This window comes from Macaca thibetana, chromosome 12, assembly GCF_024542745.1.
Source record: "Macaca thibetana thibetana isolate TM-01 chromosome 12, ASM2454274v1, whole genome shotgun sequence".
NCBI lineage: Eukaryota > Metazoa > Chordata > Mammalia > Primates > Cercopithecidae > Macaca > Macaca thibetana.
The window spans coordinates 98,941,434-98,958,057 of NC_065589.1; the positions used below are offsets into that span (position 1 = coordinate 98,941,434).

At 38.5% G+C, this 16,624-nt stretch overlaps 1 protein-coding gene across 18 annotated transcripts in view; it reads left to right on the forward strand.

The window, feature by feature from the left end:
* The window catches only part of GTDC1 (glycosyltransferase like domain containing 1), a 388,620-nt gene that overhangs the window by 299,450 nt on the left and 72,546 nt on the right, over positions 1-16,624 (forward strand). For 12 of the 18 annotated variants that reach the window (XR_007718269.1, XM_050751726.1, XM_050751725.1 and 9 more), the window contains one exon: positions 15,458-15,625. The exons of 5 other annotated variants lie outside the window; for them this stretch is intronic. Coding sequence is in view for 12 of the 13 variants with exons in the window: in XM_050751726.1 (XP_050607683.1) it covers positions 15,458-15,625 (168 nt within the window). In the remaining variant the exon portion in view is untranslated. Of the gene's footprint in view, positions 1-12,479; positions 12,554-15,457; positions 15,626-16,624 lie in introns of those variants that run through there. One more of the 18 variants, XM_050751740.1, reaches the window with a different exon arrangement.

The window sequence follows — 16,624 nt, forward strand, 5'->3', positions numbered from 1 at the left end:
TTGTGGTTTCTACCTTTAGCACGGTGCTTGAAAAGGCCTCTTCTAACCTTAGATTATAATGTAGGAAGGAGAAAAACATGCTAACAGTACCAGAAGAAATTAGCCACAAGCCAGAAAGCCATAGTGTCTTCCCATGTTGTCACCCACAAGAAGATGATCTGAGAGTGTGATTGAAGGCAATGGTGGAAGGGAAACTAAAACTGCTCCCTCATTATACCCTATAAAGTCCAACCTGTTCAACAGATCAGTTACTTACACATCTGTTCATGCCTTCTCCCCTCTCCTTCAGGATTCTAAAGTAGGGACTAGACTGGGAGGAGGGATGAGAGAAAAGGGGAGTAAGCTAGTTACATAGCTGGTGCTGTTTGAGGGCCTCTCTTAGGTATCAGATGCCTTTGGTTGGGTCTTTTGTATGGCACTTAGTTATGTTCTTTTGAGACACACCTGTGGAGACCTCATACACAGAGGTAGTACGTCTGTCATGGATGAAACCCTGTCTGGGTGACTTCTAATCACCTCCTTTTCTCAGATCATACCCCACTTGCATGTACCTTGCCTTACAGGCCCAGTTTTCTTAAAACATGGTCCTTTCAATACTGTGTAAGCCTAGCTCCCTCCCCGCACCACTAGACCCAGAGGAAAACACATCAGTCGTCTTCTTCCTTACAAATGGTAAAAATAGACACTAATTCCATTGCTTGTCTTTCTCCTTGACATGCCATGTTGACAACTTCGGTCAGTCTCCTAGCTTCAGAATCTCAAATCAGGGCCATCACCATGATCTATGCCCTATATTTTAGGAAGCATGCAGTAGGTTCTCTCAAGAATTCTGTGCTCTGTTCTAGGAGTGGAAGGAGGCAGGTGTTGAGTTTCGGCAGTTTGGCAGCCATCCAGCTTGGGGAAAGAGATGCCAGCCCCTCTCCTGGCAGGCATCCCAGTCTCTACCCTTTTCTTATATAGGCTCTTAGAGAGTGATGGGGTAAGAATATTTTACAGATAATATTTCTGTCTTTAGCAAGTCCTGCAGAGGTGTGCCTGGCACCTCTGTTTAGTGTTTGTAGGTATTAATCCTCAGCATTAGAGCCTCAACTGAAATACCAAGATGATAGGAAAAGTCCCATTCCACATCCTACGATAATGAAGTTATTTCATGTGATGGGGATATCATGTAATAGAAAGATTCTAATTTTTTTTCTTTCAAAATAGATTGTTAGTTATCACAGATGCTTTCTAATTGGTGTATTACTCTTTAAATGGTAGTCCAAGTCATCAATAAATTGATATTCATTTCTTCTGGAAGTATAACCCCATTACAATAAAATGAAAAAAAATTTATATCAAAGGAGTGTTCTATGTAGCAAAGCAATTTCTATGTCACAGTGTGTAGTCCTTCAAAGCAGTATTTTGTTGATCTTAGTGACAACAAATTCAATATATCTAATAATACTGCATAGCAGGTCTTCATTCTCTTTCCTGTTGATGTGACAGTCACTCTTTAATGAAACCTTATTTTGTATACCATTTGCATTGTAGATCAGGAATGAAGAGCTGAGTTTGCTTAAGCAATAGCTGATCTGTTTATACTTTTTATATTCTTCCATCAAGAAATAATTACCCTTCAACCAACCTTACCTCTTTCCACTTCACATATGCAAGCCACCTAAATAAAACATACTCAAATTACCAAACCACACAGCAGTATACAGAAACATTCAGGACCCAGAAAAGGAGAGATTAGTGTATGCATAACCTTTTCCACTTCATCATACCAAGGCATTCATTCATTCAGCAACTGCATAGTGAGCACGTACTGTGGGCCATAAACCTGCTAGACAACAGAGTTGGTTTTGCTCATTTATTTACACAGGGAAGTAAAGAATAAGATTTGCTTTAGTTCGAGTCCTATAAAATTGGAATGTTATTTCTGGCTTAACAAAGATATCGTAACACAATTTTTAGTATCTCATCGATTTGTTGCGTATAATTCTCTGTTGAAATACATCTACACATGGATTGGTTTTAAATGGCCTTCAACAGTTTACTGCAGGGCCATCTGGCCATTTGCTGTCTGTATTCCCAAACTAATGTCTAGTTCTAGAATAATCCAGCTTTTGACACCATTAGGACTCAGTTATACCCTGGCATACATTACTGAATTGTTAAGTGTGTATAAACTACAGCATGTATTGACAGTTCAGGTGATACACACTATACTTGAAGATAGCCCATGCAGACTCTCGATACATCTAAATAATGGAATAATTACCTTTTTAATTTACAAGAAAAATTTTTATTTTATATGAGAACTCCATTGAATAATACCTGTTCTGGAATATGTATTATGTGATTAAAGGTATACAGTTTTCATTTATACCCATGTTAGTGTTTATAGAGATGTTTGTGCATCTTTGTGGCTCTGAGCCACAATAACATTAACACAAACTCTGAATCCATAATAAGTCTCTACTGAGCATATTTGCCCATATTCGTGAACTTACTTTTCAAAGAAAAAAATGTTTCAAGGTGGAAAGTAAAAAACTCTTCTGCAAATAATGTTGAACCTCACAATAATGTTCACTATATTCTGAAAGAAGACCGTGGATTATTGTGATCTTTAAACAACCAACGTGCAAAAATTTTTCAAAGCTCAGAAGAGGGAAATTTAGGCCGGGCGCGGTGGCTCAAGCCTGTAATCCCAGCACTTTGGGAGGCCGAGACGGGCGGATCACGAGGTTAGGAGATCGAGACCATCCTGGCGAACACGGTGAAACCCCGTCTCTACTAAAAAAAATACAAAAAACTAGCCGGGCGTGGTGGCGGCGCCTGTAGTCCCAGCTACTCGGGAGGCTGAGTCAGGAGAATGGTGGGAACCCGGGGGGCGGAGCTTGCAGTGAGCTGAGATCCGGCCACTGCACTCCAGCCCGGGCGACAGAGCCAGACTCCGTCTCAAAAAAAAAAAAAAAAAAAAGAAGAAGAAGAGGGAAATTTAGCCATAGAATGTTAAAAGGTCTAATTTTTCTTCTAATTATTTTTCCCATAAGAGCAGAGATTTGAGTTTGCATGGGCACTCTATAAATACCTGCTGGTTGCCTAACAGCTTAAGTAAATATCTTAGACTTTAGAAGACTAGTTCTTTTTTTTTTTTTTTTTTTTTTTTTTTTTAAGGAAAAAATAAAACCTGGATTCAGACCTCTTTCCATTGACTCACTTTGATGCATCAATAGCTCTTCCAAGTCATGCTGAGTAATGCCTAAAAGTGAACTTGTCACCTTCCTCACCTCTTCACAAAACCTTCTCTTCTGATGTGTCCTATCCATTATCTAGTTCAAAAGTTTCTGACTTTAAGCAAGTCGGAAACCGGCTCTAATAACTCACTATAGGATTAGACTCTCACGAACTTCAGATATTAGGACTTCAGGATAGAGAAGATAAAGTAGGTTTTAAAATAGTGGTATACGCCTGTAATCCCAGCACTTTGGGAGGCCGAGGCGGGCGGATCACAAGGTCAGGAGATCGAGACCATGGTGAAACCCCGTCTCTACTAAAAATAGAAAAAATTAGCCGGGCGCAGTGGCGGGCGCCTGTAGTCCCAGCTACTCGGTAGGCTGAGGCAGGAGAATGGCGTGAACCCGGGAGGCGGAGCTTGCAGTGAGCCGAGATTGCGCCACTGCACTCCAGCGTGGGCGACAGAGCAAGACTCCGTCTCAAAAAAAAAAAAAATAGTGGTATAAGAAATAAATTGAAAACATGAGAAATAAAAAAATAGGCCATAAAAAATGCATATGATTTAAAGGACTAAATAGAATTTTTATATATTCATCAAAATTAACTCAGTGGACATGCTAAGTATTACACACATTGATAAAGAGAAAATTATATTCTCAGGCCTGTAATCCCAACACTTTGAGGGGCCGAGGTGGGCGGATCACAAGGTCAGGAGATCAAGACCATCCTGGCCATCATGGTAAAGCCCTGTCTCTACTAAACATACAAAAATTAGCTGGGCGTCTGTAGTCCCAGCTACTCGGGAGGCTGAGGCAGGAGAATTGCTTGAACGTGGGGGGCGGAGGTGGCAGTGAACTGAGATCGCGCCCCTGCACTACAACCTGGCGACAGAGCAACACTTCATCTCAAAAAATAAAACAGGGAGAGAGAGAATTGACAACCTAGAAGCTAGATAGTAAAAATTTAAAAGAATATAACAAAATGGAGGAAGAAATTGAAAATAGGAAAGATGTTGAGCATAGTGGCATGAGTCTGCAGTCCCAACTACTTGGGAGACTGAGGCAAGAGAATTGCTTGAGCCTAGAAATTGGAAGCTTCATTGAGCTGTGATCATGCCACTGCACTCCAGCCCAGGCAACAGAGCAAGACCCCATCATTTATTTTTTTATATATATATACACACACACACATATATATATATATATTTATATATATATTTGTATTTATATTTATATATGTAAATTTTTAAAAAAAGAAAATAGGAAAGAGATGTTAAAATCTTAAAAGATGAGAATCCAACATATGTCTAATAGGAGTTCCAGACGGAAAAAAATAGAAAAAATTTTAAGCGGCAATATTCAAATAGATTTTTGCACAATATTTCCAGAGATTACAAAAATCATGAATCCCTAAGATAATGCATGTATTTAGTTTTAAAAGATCAGAGAGTACACAAAAGTTTTATAATAAAAAGCAAAATCATCTTCCTCAGTCCTCCCTACCCCCATGCCCCATACCTTCCTCAGAGGATACTCTGAGAGAATTGTAGTCATTTCTTATCTTGCTATTTCTTGATTTTTTTAAATGTGTGAAATCTATTGACTTTCCTGCCTTTGGAAATGATTTAGTTTGCTCTCTTTTATAAGCATGGACTCATACACACATTTTCCCATACCCTATTTTTCCAATATGACTATATCTCAACTTTTTGTTAAATAAATATTGTGTTTACAGCATTATTACTATGTAAAAAGTGTTCCCTGCTGAGCCTCATTGTGTTCTATGATTAGATTTCCTTTCCCAAACAACTCTTCATTTTTTACTGGAGCTAATTATTACTTTGGGTTTATTTGCTTGGTTTCTGTGTCACTATCAACAAATCCATTCCCAAGCTCTGTCACTGTCACTAATTCGTCTGCTCAATGCTGGCCACATTAGGAAACCTATCATTTCCATTTTTTTTCTTGGATTCTACCTTCCTGGAGGCCTCAATTCTCTTGCTCCTGTTTGTTCTATTTGCTCTTTGGGCCCTTGGGTCAACTATATCCTGGATTCTATGTCTTTCAAGGAAGCTTGGTTTACTTTTTGCTTATAGAGGAGCACGTCCACCAGTATCTGCTCAAGAAAAAGGGTACATAAGAGACTTGATTGCCTGAAAATGCCTCTAGCCTACCTCACATTTGATTGATATTTGACTATTGAACTCTTATTTAAAATTATTTATTTTAAAATTTTGAGGTCATGTTTCATTGTTTTCTGCTTTTTAAACTTCCTCCTGAGAAGTCTGACGGCAGTCTTTTTCTGACTGCTTGCGTCTGACTTCCCTTGCTCCATCACCCAAAAGGTATTAGGACCTTCTGGTTTACTTCTGATATTCTGAAATTCTATAATGATCCTACTTGGATTGAATTTTGGTTCCTTTATTATTCTAAGAACTGAGTCCATCAGTAAAAATAAATTTCTTATATTTTTTTCTTTGATTTTCTTCCCACACTATTTTCTTGGTATTCACTTTCTTCAACCCCTAAATTGACCTTATTTTTCTCTTTTCCCATCCTCCTCCTTTTTGTTTATCTTTTTGTTCTGCTTTCTACAAGATTTTCTCCACTTTATCATTCAGCGCTTCCATTGATTTATTTATTTATTTATTTTTTGGTTATGATATTTTTAATTGCAAGCACTCTTTCTTGTTCTTGGATGTCCTTTCTTACTGCATTTGTCTTTTCTGCCATGGATTCAATTATCAATGTGGATATTTCTTATAGGATTTTTTTTTATTAAGTTTTCTTCTGTTCTATACATTGTCTCAGTTTCTTCCAAGTGAAATGGGAAAAGTTCCCTTGTTCCCCCCCCAGGGTGTACAGTGGGGGTGTGACTTGCTTCTTCAGTGCCCCACTGCTCAAACCTCTAGGAGAGCATACAGACAGGGAGACTGTGGGGCTCTGACCCCATGGCAGTATCTAGGGGTGTGTGTTTACAGCTAAAGCCCCAGTGGGCATGTGTTACAGGGTGCTCTTTTAGTTTTGCTGTCTATCGGCGCCTTGTCTTAACCATCTCAATTAAACCTCTACCTTGTCGCAAGGTCAGAGGGCTTTCTGTATCCTGGGTTCTTTCCTTGGAGTACCGGAAGAATCGATCACACCCGGTGCCTCTCGGTGAGTTCCTCTGGATGTCCAGCCACTCGTGTGTTCCTCCCTTGATATGCTTCTCTCAATATTCAGCTGCCTGTGTGTCTGCCTGCTGGGGTCTCGGGGTTTTTATAGGCACAGGATGGGGGCTTGGCAGGCCAGGGTGTCTTGGGAAATGCAACATTTAGGCAGGAAATGCCTGTCCTCACCTAGGTTCATGGAGGTTTAGCCCTAGCCATGGACCCCACCCTCCTCTACCCAGCACTTCCCTTCCCCCATTCCCTATCACTTAAAGGGACCATGCTTTTCCCTTTCCAGCACTTCCATATCACAAGTTCCTTCCTTATGCTTTGTCTTGTTTATTTCATGTTATGAGTTTTCTTCAAATGGCTGGTGGTTCCTGGCTGTCCATTCATATCAGAGAGCAAGACTGTGACAGATGATTAGAAGTTCTCTGTTCAGAGACAGGACTTGTTGACTGGTGACCTTTTTCATGGAATGAACAAACAAATTCAATTATTTTGTTGTGGCATCCCCACATTTCAGTTTCAGTAAGTCAGTTTAGTTAGTTTCCAGAGAAAGGCTCTTACATAATTTACTAGAAGGGGAATCTCCAGCTATCTGGGAGCCAAATAGGCGATAGGTTCTGGAGAAACATCACCAATGAATGGGTGTACTTTCACTTCACTCACTCTTGCCTTTGGCCTCCCCTGGTCTCCGGTTTAACCCCTCAAGTTAGGAAGCATCCTTTCTGCTGTTGAAGTGGGAGCTGCATGGGCTTAGAGAAGTTATCAAGGGGTTTGTTTTCTCTCTATGTAAAATCACTATCAATTCTTCTGTTTTCAGTTTTGCTCCACAAGTGCCCCTCTATATAGAGGAACCTGGACTGATAAATTCCTGAGCCTTTCAGAGTTTCTGTGGAACACGCAACCTTATTCTTGGCTAAAACTACATACACACACACACACACACAAACCCTGCATGCTTATGGACACATTCTGCCTCCTCCTCTCTGCTCAACCATCACTCATCCATCTGCTTTCCATCTTCTGAAATTTGGTTCACATTCTTTTCCATTGCTGTCCTTCCCAGTTTTTCATTTTATCCTTGTGAGCCTATGCCTTTTAAATAAATTCCCTACCATTATTTTAGTAGGAATTGAAAAGACAAGGGAAGATTGAACATTGGTGTTTGCTCTGGCATGTTTGCCCCGGTCCATTCAAGCCATATCCTGAATGTTTATTCAGACCCACTCTGACCCGTCACTTGTATCATTAAGGACAGAAAGGCCTCTCCCTGCTTATTTTTCAAGCCTCATCTTTGTCCCTTCCCTCCCCACACTTTCCCATCTATCTCTGCCCAGTCAATGCTCTGGCCATATTTTGCTTTTTGTCTCTGAACCACGTTCTCTCTTGCCCTGGGCTTTATGCACATGCTGTTACTCTAAGCACATCCCAGCTCTTGCTCCCATACCTGGCTAACTTCTAATTATCATGGAGGTCACGGCTTAAGATCAGCTTCTCTACAGAGCCTTCCCTGGCACTAACTCCCTTTCTAGGGCTGGGTTCTCATTTGTATCACCTAATTCTTTCCTGATTGAAGCACCTGCCACATTATATGTTCCATGAGGACATCTTAGCTAATTTACCTGGCACATAATAGGCACTTTTAATTTTTGTTGAATGAGGAATGACTGTTTCTTTCTCTGAACCTTTTTCACTCAGTGTTTTCACTGAGTATTTGCTGTCTTTGCCTTCAAGCCTTGCTTATATTGTAATTATAAGTAATGGCCCAGCAAGTCAGATATTTCAAATTTATCCATCTGTTTTATTTTTACTCCCTTTTTCTGAACTAAGAACTACTAAAAAGTGTAGAAAAGCTAAAGTAAGTAGAAGTGTTTATACCTCATTTTGTATACTTAAAGGTTTTATTTCAAATGTAAAATTAACAAAATAATGTCTTCCAATATTAATTCTGGATGAGGTCAGTTTCTGTGGCTTGAAAATTAGATAGCAGTATAATCAATTTGAATTGAATCAGTACTTAGTGTCCTAACATTTAATGTGGGAGCCAAAAGAAAAAAAAAAAAGGTGGTTATGTTGAAAGTTGGCTTTGCTGGTAATTTTGATATATTCAGGTTGTGGATAGGCAAATGAAAAAGAAAAAAAGACTAGATTTTTGATGTCCATCTGTTCATGCTTCAGAGATCTGGAAACTGAAGTTTTAAATTTCCTGGTTTTATTTTCCTGGTTTATGCAGCTTTAAGAAGGAAAATGAGAGAACCTCTCAGAAAAATGAAGGAATATAAGTAAAGACAAGGAAAAGTAAAAGGCAGAAAACAGTATCATAGGAAAGACATAATAGAAATGGAGGAATATATTAGTTTAATTAATAACATTGGACCTTTTTGCAATTAATGTATCTCTATGCGTGAGTACAATTCCTTGATTCGTATACAAAGGAAAAGAAGGTGACATTAAAAGTACCTGCCTTAAGTGGATGGCAAAACTATAAGAACTAATAAGAAAAATATGTCTTGAAGAAGGCATGGGTCTCTAGTTTATAAAGTAGGCTCAACTATGAAAGGGCCAGTGGAGTCTTGGACTAGAGTTTTTAGAATGTTGAGTGTTTCTCTCATAGTGATTAAATGCCATGATGATCTTCATCACTATTATCAATAATAAAAAATAATGGTCAGTAATAACTGAGTTCTTAATATGTGCCAAGCAACATGGAAACATAATTCTGCAAGGCAGTCTTACTGTTATCCCCATTTTACAGATGACATAACTGATTCTTAGAGAAAAGACTTACCTCAGGTCAGCTAAAAAGTGACAGAGCCCTGAATTTACAACCAGTCAATATGCCTAGACCCCTTTATGCCATTTTGCCTCATAATAATAAGATAATCATTAGACTTGATTAGATGCTTAATCCTTACCTCTGTGAAAAGTCCAGGACTAGCCTTTCTTATTGTACAGATGAGAAAACTCAGGTTTAGAAAAATTAAATCACTTTATTCACAACCAAATTTTAAAGAAAAACTCCTTTCCTGAAACACAAATCTTTTTTTATTTTTTATTATTTTTATTTATTTATTTATTTATTTATTTATTTATTTTGAGATGGCATCTCGCTCCGTCGCCCAGGCTGGAGTCCTGTGGCGCCATCTCAGCTCTCTGCAAGCTCCGCCTCCCGGGTTCACAACATTCTCCTGCCTCAGCCTCTGGAGTAGCTGGGACAACAGGCATCCGCCACCAGGCCTGGCTAATTTCTTGTATTTTTAGTAGAGACAGGGTTTCACAGTATTAGCAAGGATGGTCTTGATCTCCTGACCTCGCAATCTGCCCACCTCGGCCTCCCAAAGTGCTGGGATTACAGGCGTGAGCCACTGCATCCGGCCCTGAAACATAAATCTTTAAATTTTTTTATTTATTTTAATTTTTTAAAAAGTAACATTTGGGCTGGGTTCAGTGACTCACACCTGTAATCCCAGCACTTTGGGAGGCCGAGGCGGGTGGATCACAAGATCAAGAGATCGAGACCATCCTGGCCAACATGGTGAAACCCCATCTCTACTGAAAATACAAAACTTACCTGGGCATGGTGGCACATGCCTGTAGTCCCAGCTACTGAGGAGGCTGAGGCAGGAGAATTGCTTGAACCCGGGAGATGGAAGTTGCAGTGAGCCAGGATCGTGCCACTGCACTCTAGCCTGGTGACAGAGTGAGTGAGACTCTTTAAATAAAATAAAAAAAAGAAAGAAAGAAAAAAAAAAAAAAAGAAGGAACATTTGGTTTTAGAATAAAATTCACATACATTTTCTCCTTTTTATTCCCCAAATTTTCTCATCAGTTTTGATAGCTTGTTCATCTTTCATAATAGTATATTTTTGTCACTGTCTATCAACATAAATATAGTGTCTCCTTCTCTGTTACTTTTCTGATACTCTGTTCAGGAAATTTGATCCATCATAGTGTTGTCCCATTGCTGTTTTTCTACCATAGTATTCAGTAAAATCATGTCATGTTCCAAAGGAGACTCTCCAGTTGGAAACACTGTCCTAGGAGAATTCTTGTATGTGTTTGGAAGGAGGAAACTGATCCTTTCTTCAGTACCAGTACATTTTCCCATCCTATTTTCAACCTCCAAGTAATGGCTTCCCCTTAAAAAATCATGGAATAGAACACATGATGAGAGACAATTTTTAGGGTTTCCATCTGCTTTATTGATGCTATAGGAGACATTTGATTCCAAAGGTAACGAGAACACTTGTGAATAAGGTAAATTCTTACATAGAAAGTAGAGCAAATGTACATGGGAAACAACTACTTCCTCTTGCTTGGAAGAGATTACTTCAGATCTATATTGGGAAAATCTTTTATTGTTCTATACCATCGTCATATTAAATAAGGTGAATAAATAGAAGCTTTTGAAACTTGGCTTCTGAGTTACAAATAGAAAAAATGATGAGCAAATTATTAAGTTTGGAAAAAGTTAGGTCATTTGAGTGATAGAGGTAACATAGTTTAGTAAACACAGTTTAGTTTAAAGATTATATGGGTAATTTACAATTTGGGGGCTAACAGACCAAAATCAATATGTATAAAATGTCACTTCACATACTAAAAGCTTCATAGTGCAGACACAACCTCTTACACATAGAAAGATCTTAAATATTTTTTGAATGAATATTTGCTAACTGAGTCAACTCTGTGACTCGTTCACTGACTGACTAGGGAATGTAGTGTTATTCAGTGTGGCTTAAATATGGACATCATGAAGGGGAACAAGGATTGGCGAGTTTACTTAGATTTAGTAAGCTCCTACAACATGTCATGCCCGACACATGTTCTCCTTTTTAATGCTCTCGAGAAATTTACAAGAGCGGATATTACTATCCTAGTTTACAGATTAGAAAACTGAGGTTCAGAGAAATAAACTGATTTGAATAAACTCCAAAATTGAGGAAGTGCCAGTGTAATCCTGTGTACCAACACAGCCTGGATTCTCTCCACTTCAACATACCTGTTGCTTGAGTGGAGTAACTTGAGGTGCTTCATAGAGATTTCTTTATCTGTCCCCTAAAATAATCTTCTTCACAGGCTTACTGTGGTACCTGAACATATCCCATTTGTGATTACTTCCGTTGAATTAAGATATTGCCTCTGTTGAAAGGTATAATGCATTGAACACCAAATATGATGAGTGCATTGTGACAATTTAAGATTAGTTTCCAACACGACCAATAACACAGAGCCCAGCATGATTCAGAGCTGGATCCAAAGTGGGACTTAGTTTCAAGACAGGCTGCAAGGAGACCCATAGTGGCAGTGGTGGGTGGGGGGGTGGGTGGGTATTGGGAGTTACCTGGGCACTCAGAAAGTAGTATAAAGACCTTAGGAAACTGACCACCAGTGGGCGGAGAATGCTTCAAAGTGGAGGTAGGAAAATAAAGATTTCCTGTTTTCAGTTTAGCCTAGGACTCTGCCAAACTGTGTTGAATTACTAGAGTAAACCTTGTGTAAACGAGAGAGTTTTGTTGTTGTTCTTAGAGAGCTCTTTTTAGGGGGGAGTGGGGATCGTGAGAAGTGAGTGTACATATGTTAGCAAGGATGGCTCTGGGTTTGATAAACATTTGTTCTGGCAACATGTAAGGTAGCTTTTCTTATTCTCATACATTCATAAGGACCTTAAATTTTCTGCGTGGGAGGAATATATCCTAAAGGGATTTTATAAAATTGAATAAGACAAACTGCTCATACTAGTAGGCAGTTAAATTAGCAATGTATACAATCTAAAACACTTCGCAATTAAGAGAGAATGGGGAATTTAGGCATAATTATTTAAGTTAAATAATGCTAATCACATAAACCGTATTGCCAGAAGAGGCCATATAAGCAAATTGTATAAATGAGGTTATCTGGAAAGTGTTAGATTTTCAGAAATGACTCTTAGAAATGGTAGTGGGAAATAAAAATATAAAAGAATAGGCTGCTGGAAATAGAACCATCTTTTCCTTATGACAGCCCATATATATCCCAGCTGTTGAAAGGACAGACATCAGGAAATGATGCACCTTTTAAAGCAGAGAAGAGAAAGCTAAAGCTTCTCTTTTTAACAATGGAAGATTCTCTTTTCAATGGAAGATGCTGTCTTCGCTAAGTGTCGTAGCCCTGGGACCAGACATGGCTAATGAGGTCAGTCTGATAACTACAAATTTTCTTTCCATTTCAGCATGTATTACTCAGGCCAATAAGTAGGGTTTGCTTGTTAATTTTGACTACAGCTGGTTTCTGTGGATCCTGTTTTTCCTATCTTATCACAAATTCTTCATAGTCCAAGCAAGACAGTCTTGCTCAGTATCCTGTGACACAGACTGCTGTCAATATTTCATCTTGGCTTTAAAAGTTTGTACCATGAGAAGCAAAATTTCAGTCACCAAACATTGAATACTTAACAACATAGCCTCACAGCCACGGTGGGGCTAGCTGGTGTTCCCCCAGAGCATTTGTGCAGTGTGCATCATGATTGGCTCATCTGTGATTCAAGTTTATTTAAATAATATTCTGCCAGAGTTTCTTACTGAAACCTCCTGCATAGACATGTGCCACCTATTTTATGAATATTAGCTGTTAGCCATTACCAGTAAGAAGAGCATGCAGCCATACTGCAGCCAACCAGTCAAGGATAAGTGTGTCTTTCTGTTTAATGATGTGGTATCCAAACATCTAGTTTTAAATTGGGATGGGTTTCCTTGCTTTTGATTCCTTTATTTAGTGAAGATAGTGTGATGAGGAATGGGGGTGTATGTGTATGCATGAGAATGCCATATCAAAATTTTTTCTTTTATACTTTATAGGTTATATAAATCTGCTCATCATATAAGTGATATATTGGACACATGTGGGCTAGCATGATTTTTTAATTATCTTTGATATTTGCTTATGTGGCCAGATTCTAAAAATGTTAATTTTATAATTAATTTCCATCACATTGTTTGGCAACAATGAATAGTTTTTTGTTGTAAATCACCCAAGGCCTTAGATTGCTGAACTGCCTCAATGTGTCTTCGCAGTTAGTTTTGGAAAAGTTATTTATTTTAATTTCTATTTTCCTTCTCCTCAATTTGGTTTCTATCCAGGAATCTACAGAAATCATTTTGATAAAAACTGTTGATATTTTTTCTGCTGTCATCCATATTAGCCTTGAACCATATTTTCTGTCAGTTTTTCACTGGTTCTCCTGCTTTCTTTTAGACGTCCTTTTGTCTACCGTTCTGTCACATTGGTGTATGGCTTCAAATTTGGCTTTCATCATTTTCCCACGTAAATGTATTTCTCATTCCTTTTGCAATCTCTATTATATTAAATATGCTACTGCCCATCTGGCTGCCCCATGCTTCTCAGACTCTGGCTATGCACCTCCTAGGGCCTCGAGTAGTATTTCCCAGAGTATCCTTTGTTGTCCATTAATTCTTAAGCTGTGTCCTCCAGGGGTGCGTGAGGAGGAGGCGGACAGGTTTCTTACTCCAGTAGGCTTGGAAAACAATTATCACATCCCCATCATGTATTAGGTGCTCAATAGGTACTTACTGAATGAACAAAAAGCGTTAATGAATGAACATATTTATAATATACAGTAACATGTACTTTGGCAAGTTTATAGTAAAGAAATGTTTAGCTTTATTTAACTTAGCATTTTCCAAACTTGTTTTCCCACAAAACCATCTCTGGTGCAACATCTACGTGTGTCCAGTGGAATCAATGTTGCACAAAACACACCTGTGAAACACCAGCCTGAGGGATACAACACTGTGGCTCTACTACTCCTCTGTCCCCCAAAGCTGAGCTAGAACGTGAGACACGCTGAGCTTCATCAACTCCCTCTCTCCTTGTCTGCCCCATGTAGGCCAGTTTCCTTATTCCAGTTACTACACTGTGGCTCTACTACTCCTCTGTCCCCCAAAGCTGAGCTAGAACGTGAGACACGCTGAGCTTCATCAACTCCCTCTCTCCTTGTCTGCCCCATGTAGGCCAGTTTCCTTATTCCAGTTACTAACACCCTTATATCTCTTCACTGACTCAAATACAGAATAATCTTTTATCAGTTACACACGCTCTTTCTTTCTCTTTAATCATACACTAATTAATATCATTTTTTTCACCTGCTATCTTCCAAATGTGTTTTGAGAAATAAGATGACTAATAATCTCTGTCATATGGACTTTTACCCTTGGGCATTTATTTATGAGGTTCTATAGGTTGAACTTACTATAGTAAGTACTTTTTATTAAAATCTCTCAAAAAGACAGTTGTGAGGAGTGTATTCCACCATGGCATGCGTTTCAGCCATGATATTCTCTTCAGTGGCACATGAATCAACATGAATGTCCCAAGTTGACTTGTTTCATGTTAACCTTATTGCCTGCCTTTTGACTACCTCCGTGAGTCAACTGCAAGTACTCTAGCCTTTCGACTAGAGCAGAAATAAGCTAAGGTGCCCAGAGCACTTCTTTTGCTTACCATCAGTCTTAGTGGCATATAAAACTGCTCTTAAATCTAGTCTTTTCCTGGCTAATATGAAAAAGGCAAAGGCCTTTGGTTATTCCTATAGGTCGATCTTAGGTTTGTGTTTGGACATGGGGTCTGTGGTAAGGGGTATACATTTAGGTCTAGAAAGTGCTTGTTCCAGCTGTGTCTTTAAACATTGCCCAACATAGTACTGGGGTTTTGTGGCAATGCCTCTGGAACCATACTGGCAGACAGAGGTGGGGAGGAAAGGAGTTTGAGAGGATGGGCAGCAGGAGAGGGTCTCTGTTTCTGTTTTACATATTGGCTAGTGGTTGGAAAGGAGTTGGGAGTGGAAATCCCATGACTAATAACAGATTGGAAATGATTACGGCAATCAGAATGTTTCTAAAGATAAAAATAGGTTCTGGTGGAGTTTCTAAGAGATTTGGAAACAGGAAAAAGCATTCTGGAAGATGGACAGTAGAGTTTCTTTAAGAGAAATGGGGAAATTACTAAATGGGAAACCTGACATATGTGGATCACTATTTTTCTTCTGACCCTTTCTTTTCTCTCTTTCACTTCTTACCTCAGGACCTTTTCTCTTCTCATTAGCACCTCCACCAGAGTTGGAACTGGGAAAGAGAAAGGAAGTGTTCAGACATGTGCCTATTTGCATAGTCACGTTATTGAGTTAATGCCAGGACAGCACAAACATTCTGTCCAGTTCTATAGAAAAGCCAGTTTCACCCCATCAGTAAGGTATTATTTTCTTTTTTTTATTCGCATAGAACAGTTTATTGCCAGGCTTCTCTTAACTGTACATTATAAATAGTGTCTGATTAAGAATGTTCTGGATGGGTTAATTAGTGTGGTGACTATTATTAAGCAAACTGCTTGTTAGTATTATGCCTATTTGATCTTGGTATTGATGTGAAGTAATTGACCATAGAGCTACATTTAGTAAAGCTGAAATAAAGTTTTTTTTATTTCTATTATGGCAATAAATTGTTTATATTAAACATGTCTATGAAAATATGAGTTTCATGGCACAGAGAATCAGAATAGATTGTGTGGGATGGTGGATGTGGTTGGTTTTGTTTTGTTTTTAGAATTATTAATACAGTTGTTCAGCCAAGACTAGGTTTATTGTAACAAAGTAGTACAAAAATGTTTCAGAGTCTGCCTTCATTCTTACCACAAAGTGTATGAAAACTAAAGTGTTTTTAACTTTCCCCAACTAAAGGAAGTATCCTGCTAGATTTGGCTAATTGCCTAAGTACTTCTTTTGGTGACAATTACTATAATGAATAGATTATAAGAAAAATATGAAAATATACTATAAACAAGGAAAACCTAGCTTGTAACTACCTTCTTTCAAGTACCAGATTGTTATCTATATTATTTATTGGTAGGTTGTCCAGTTCTATTATTAAGTTTCCCTAGCTGTAGCATTTCCATAGGGAATTGATTCCATGAGCTAATAAATTACACCATCAGGGAGTTTTTCTTGAAATTGAGCTTAAATTTTCCCATTCTTAATTTCATCTCGTTGCTCCTAGTTACATCCCCTTGTACCAAGCTAAATAATTATTCTTTTTCCTTGGAGACTCTTATTATGTACCCTTCTGGTTGTCACTTAACCAGGCTATTCATAGTTAGCTCCTTTAATCTGTCCTCATAAATCATTTTTTCCATTGCCTTGATTATTATTATTGCTCTTCTAAACACTCTCTAATTTTCAAACATATACAGTTCTCA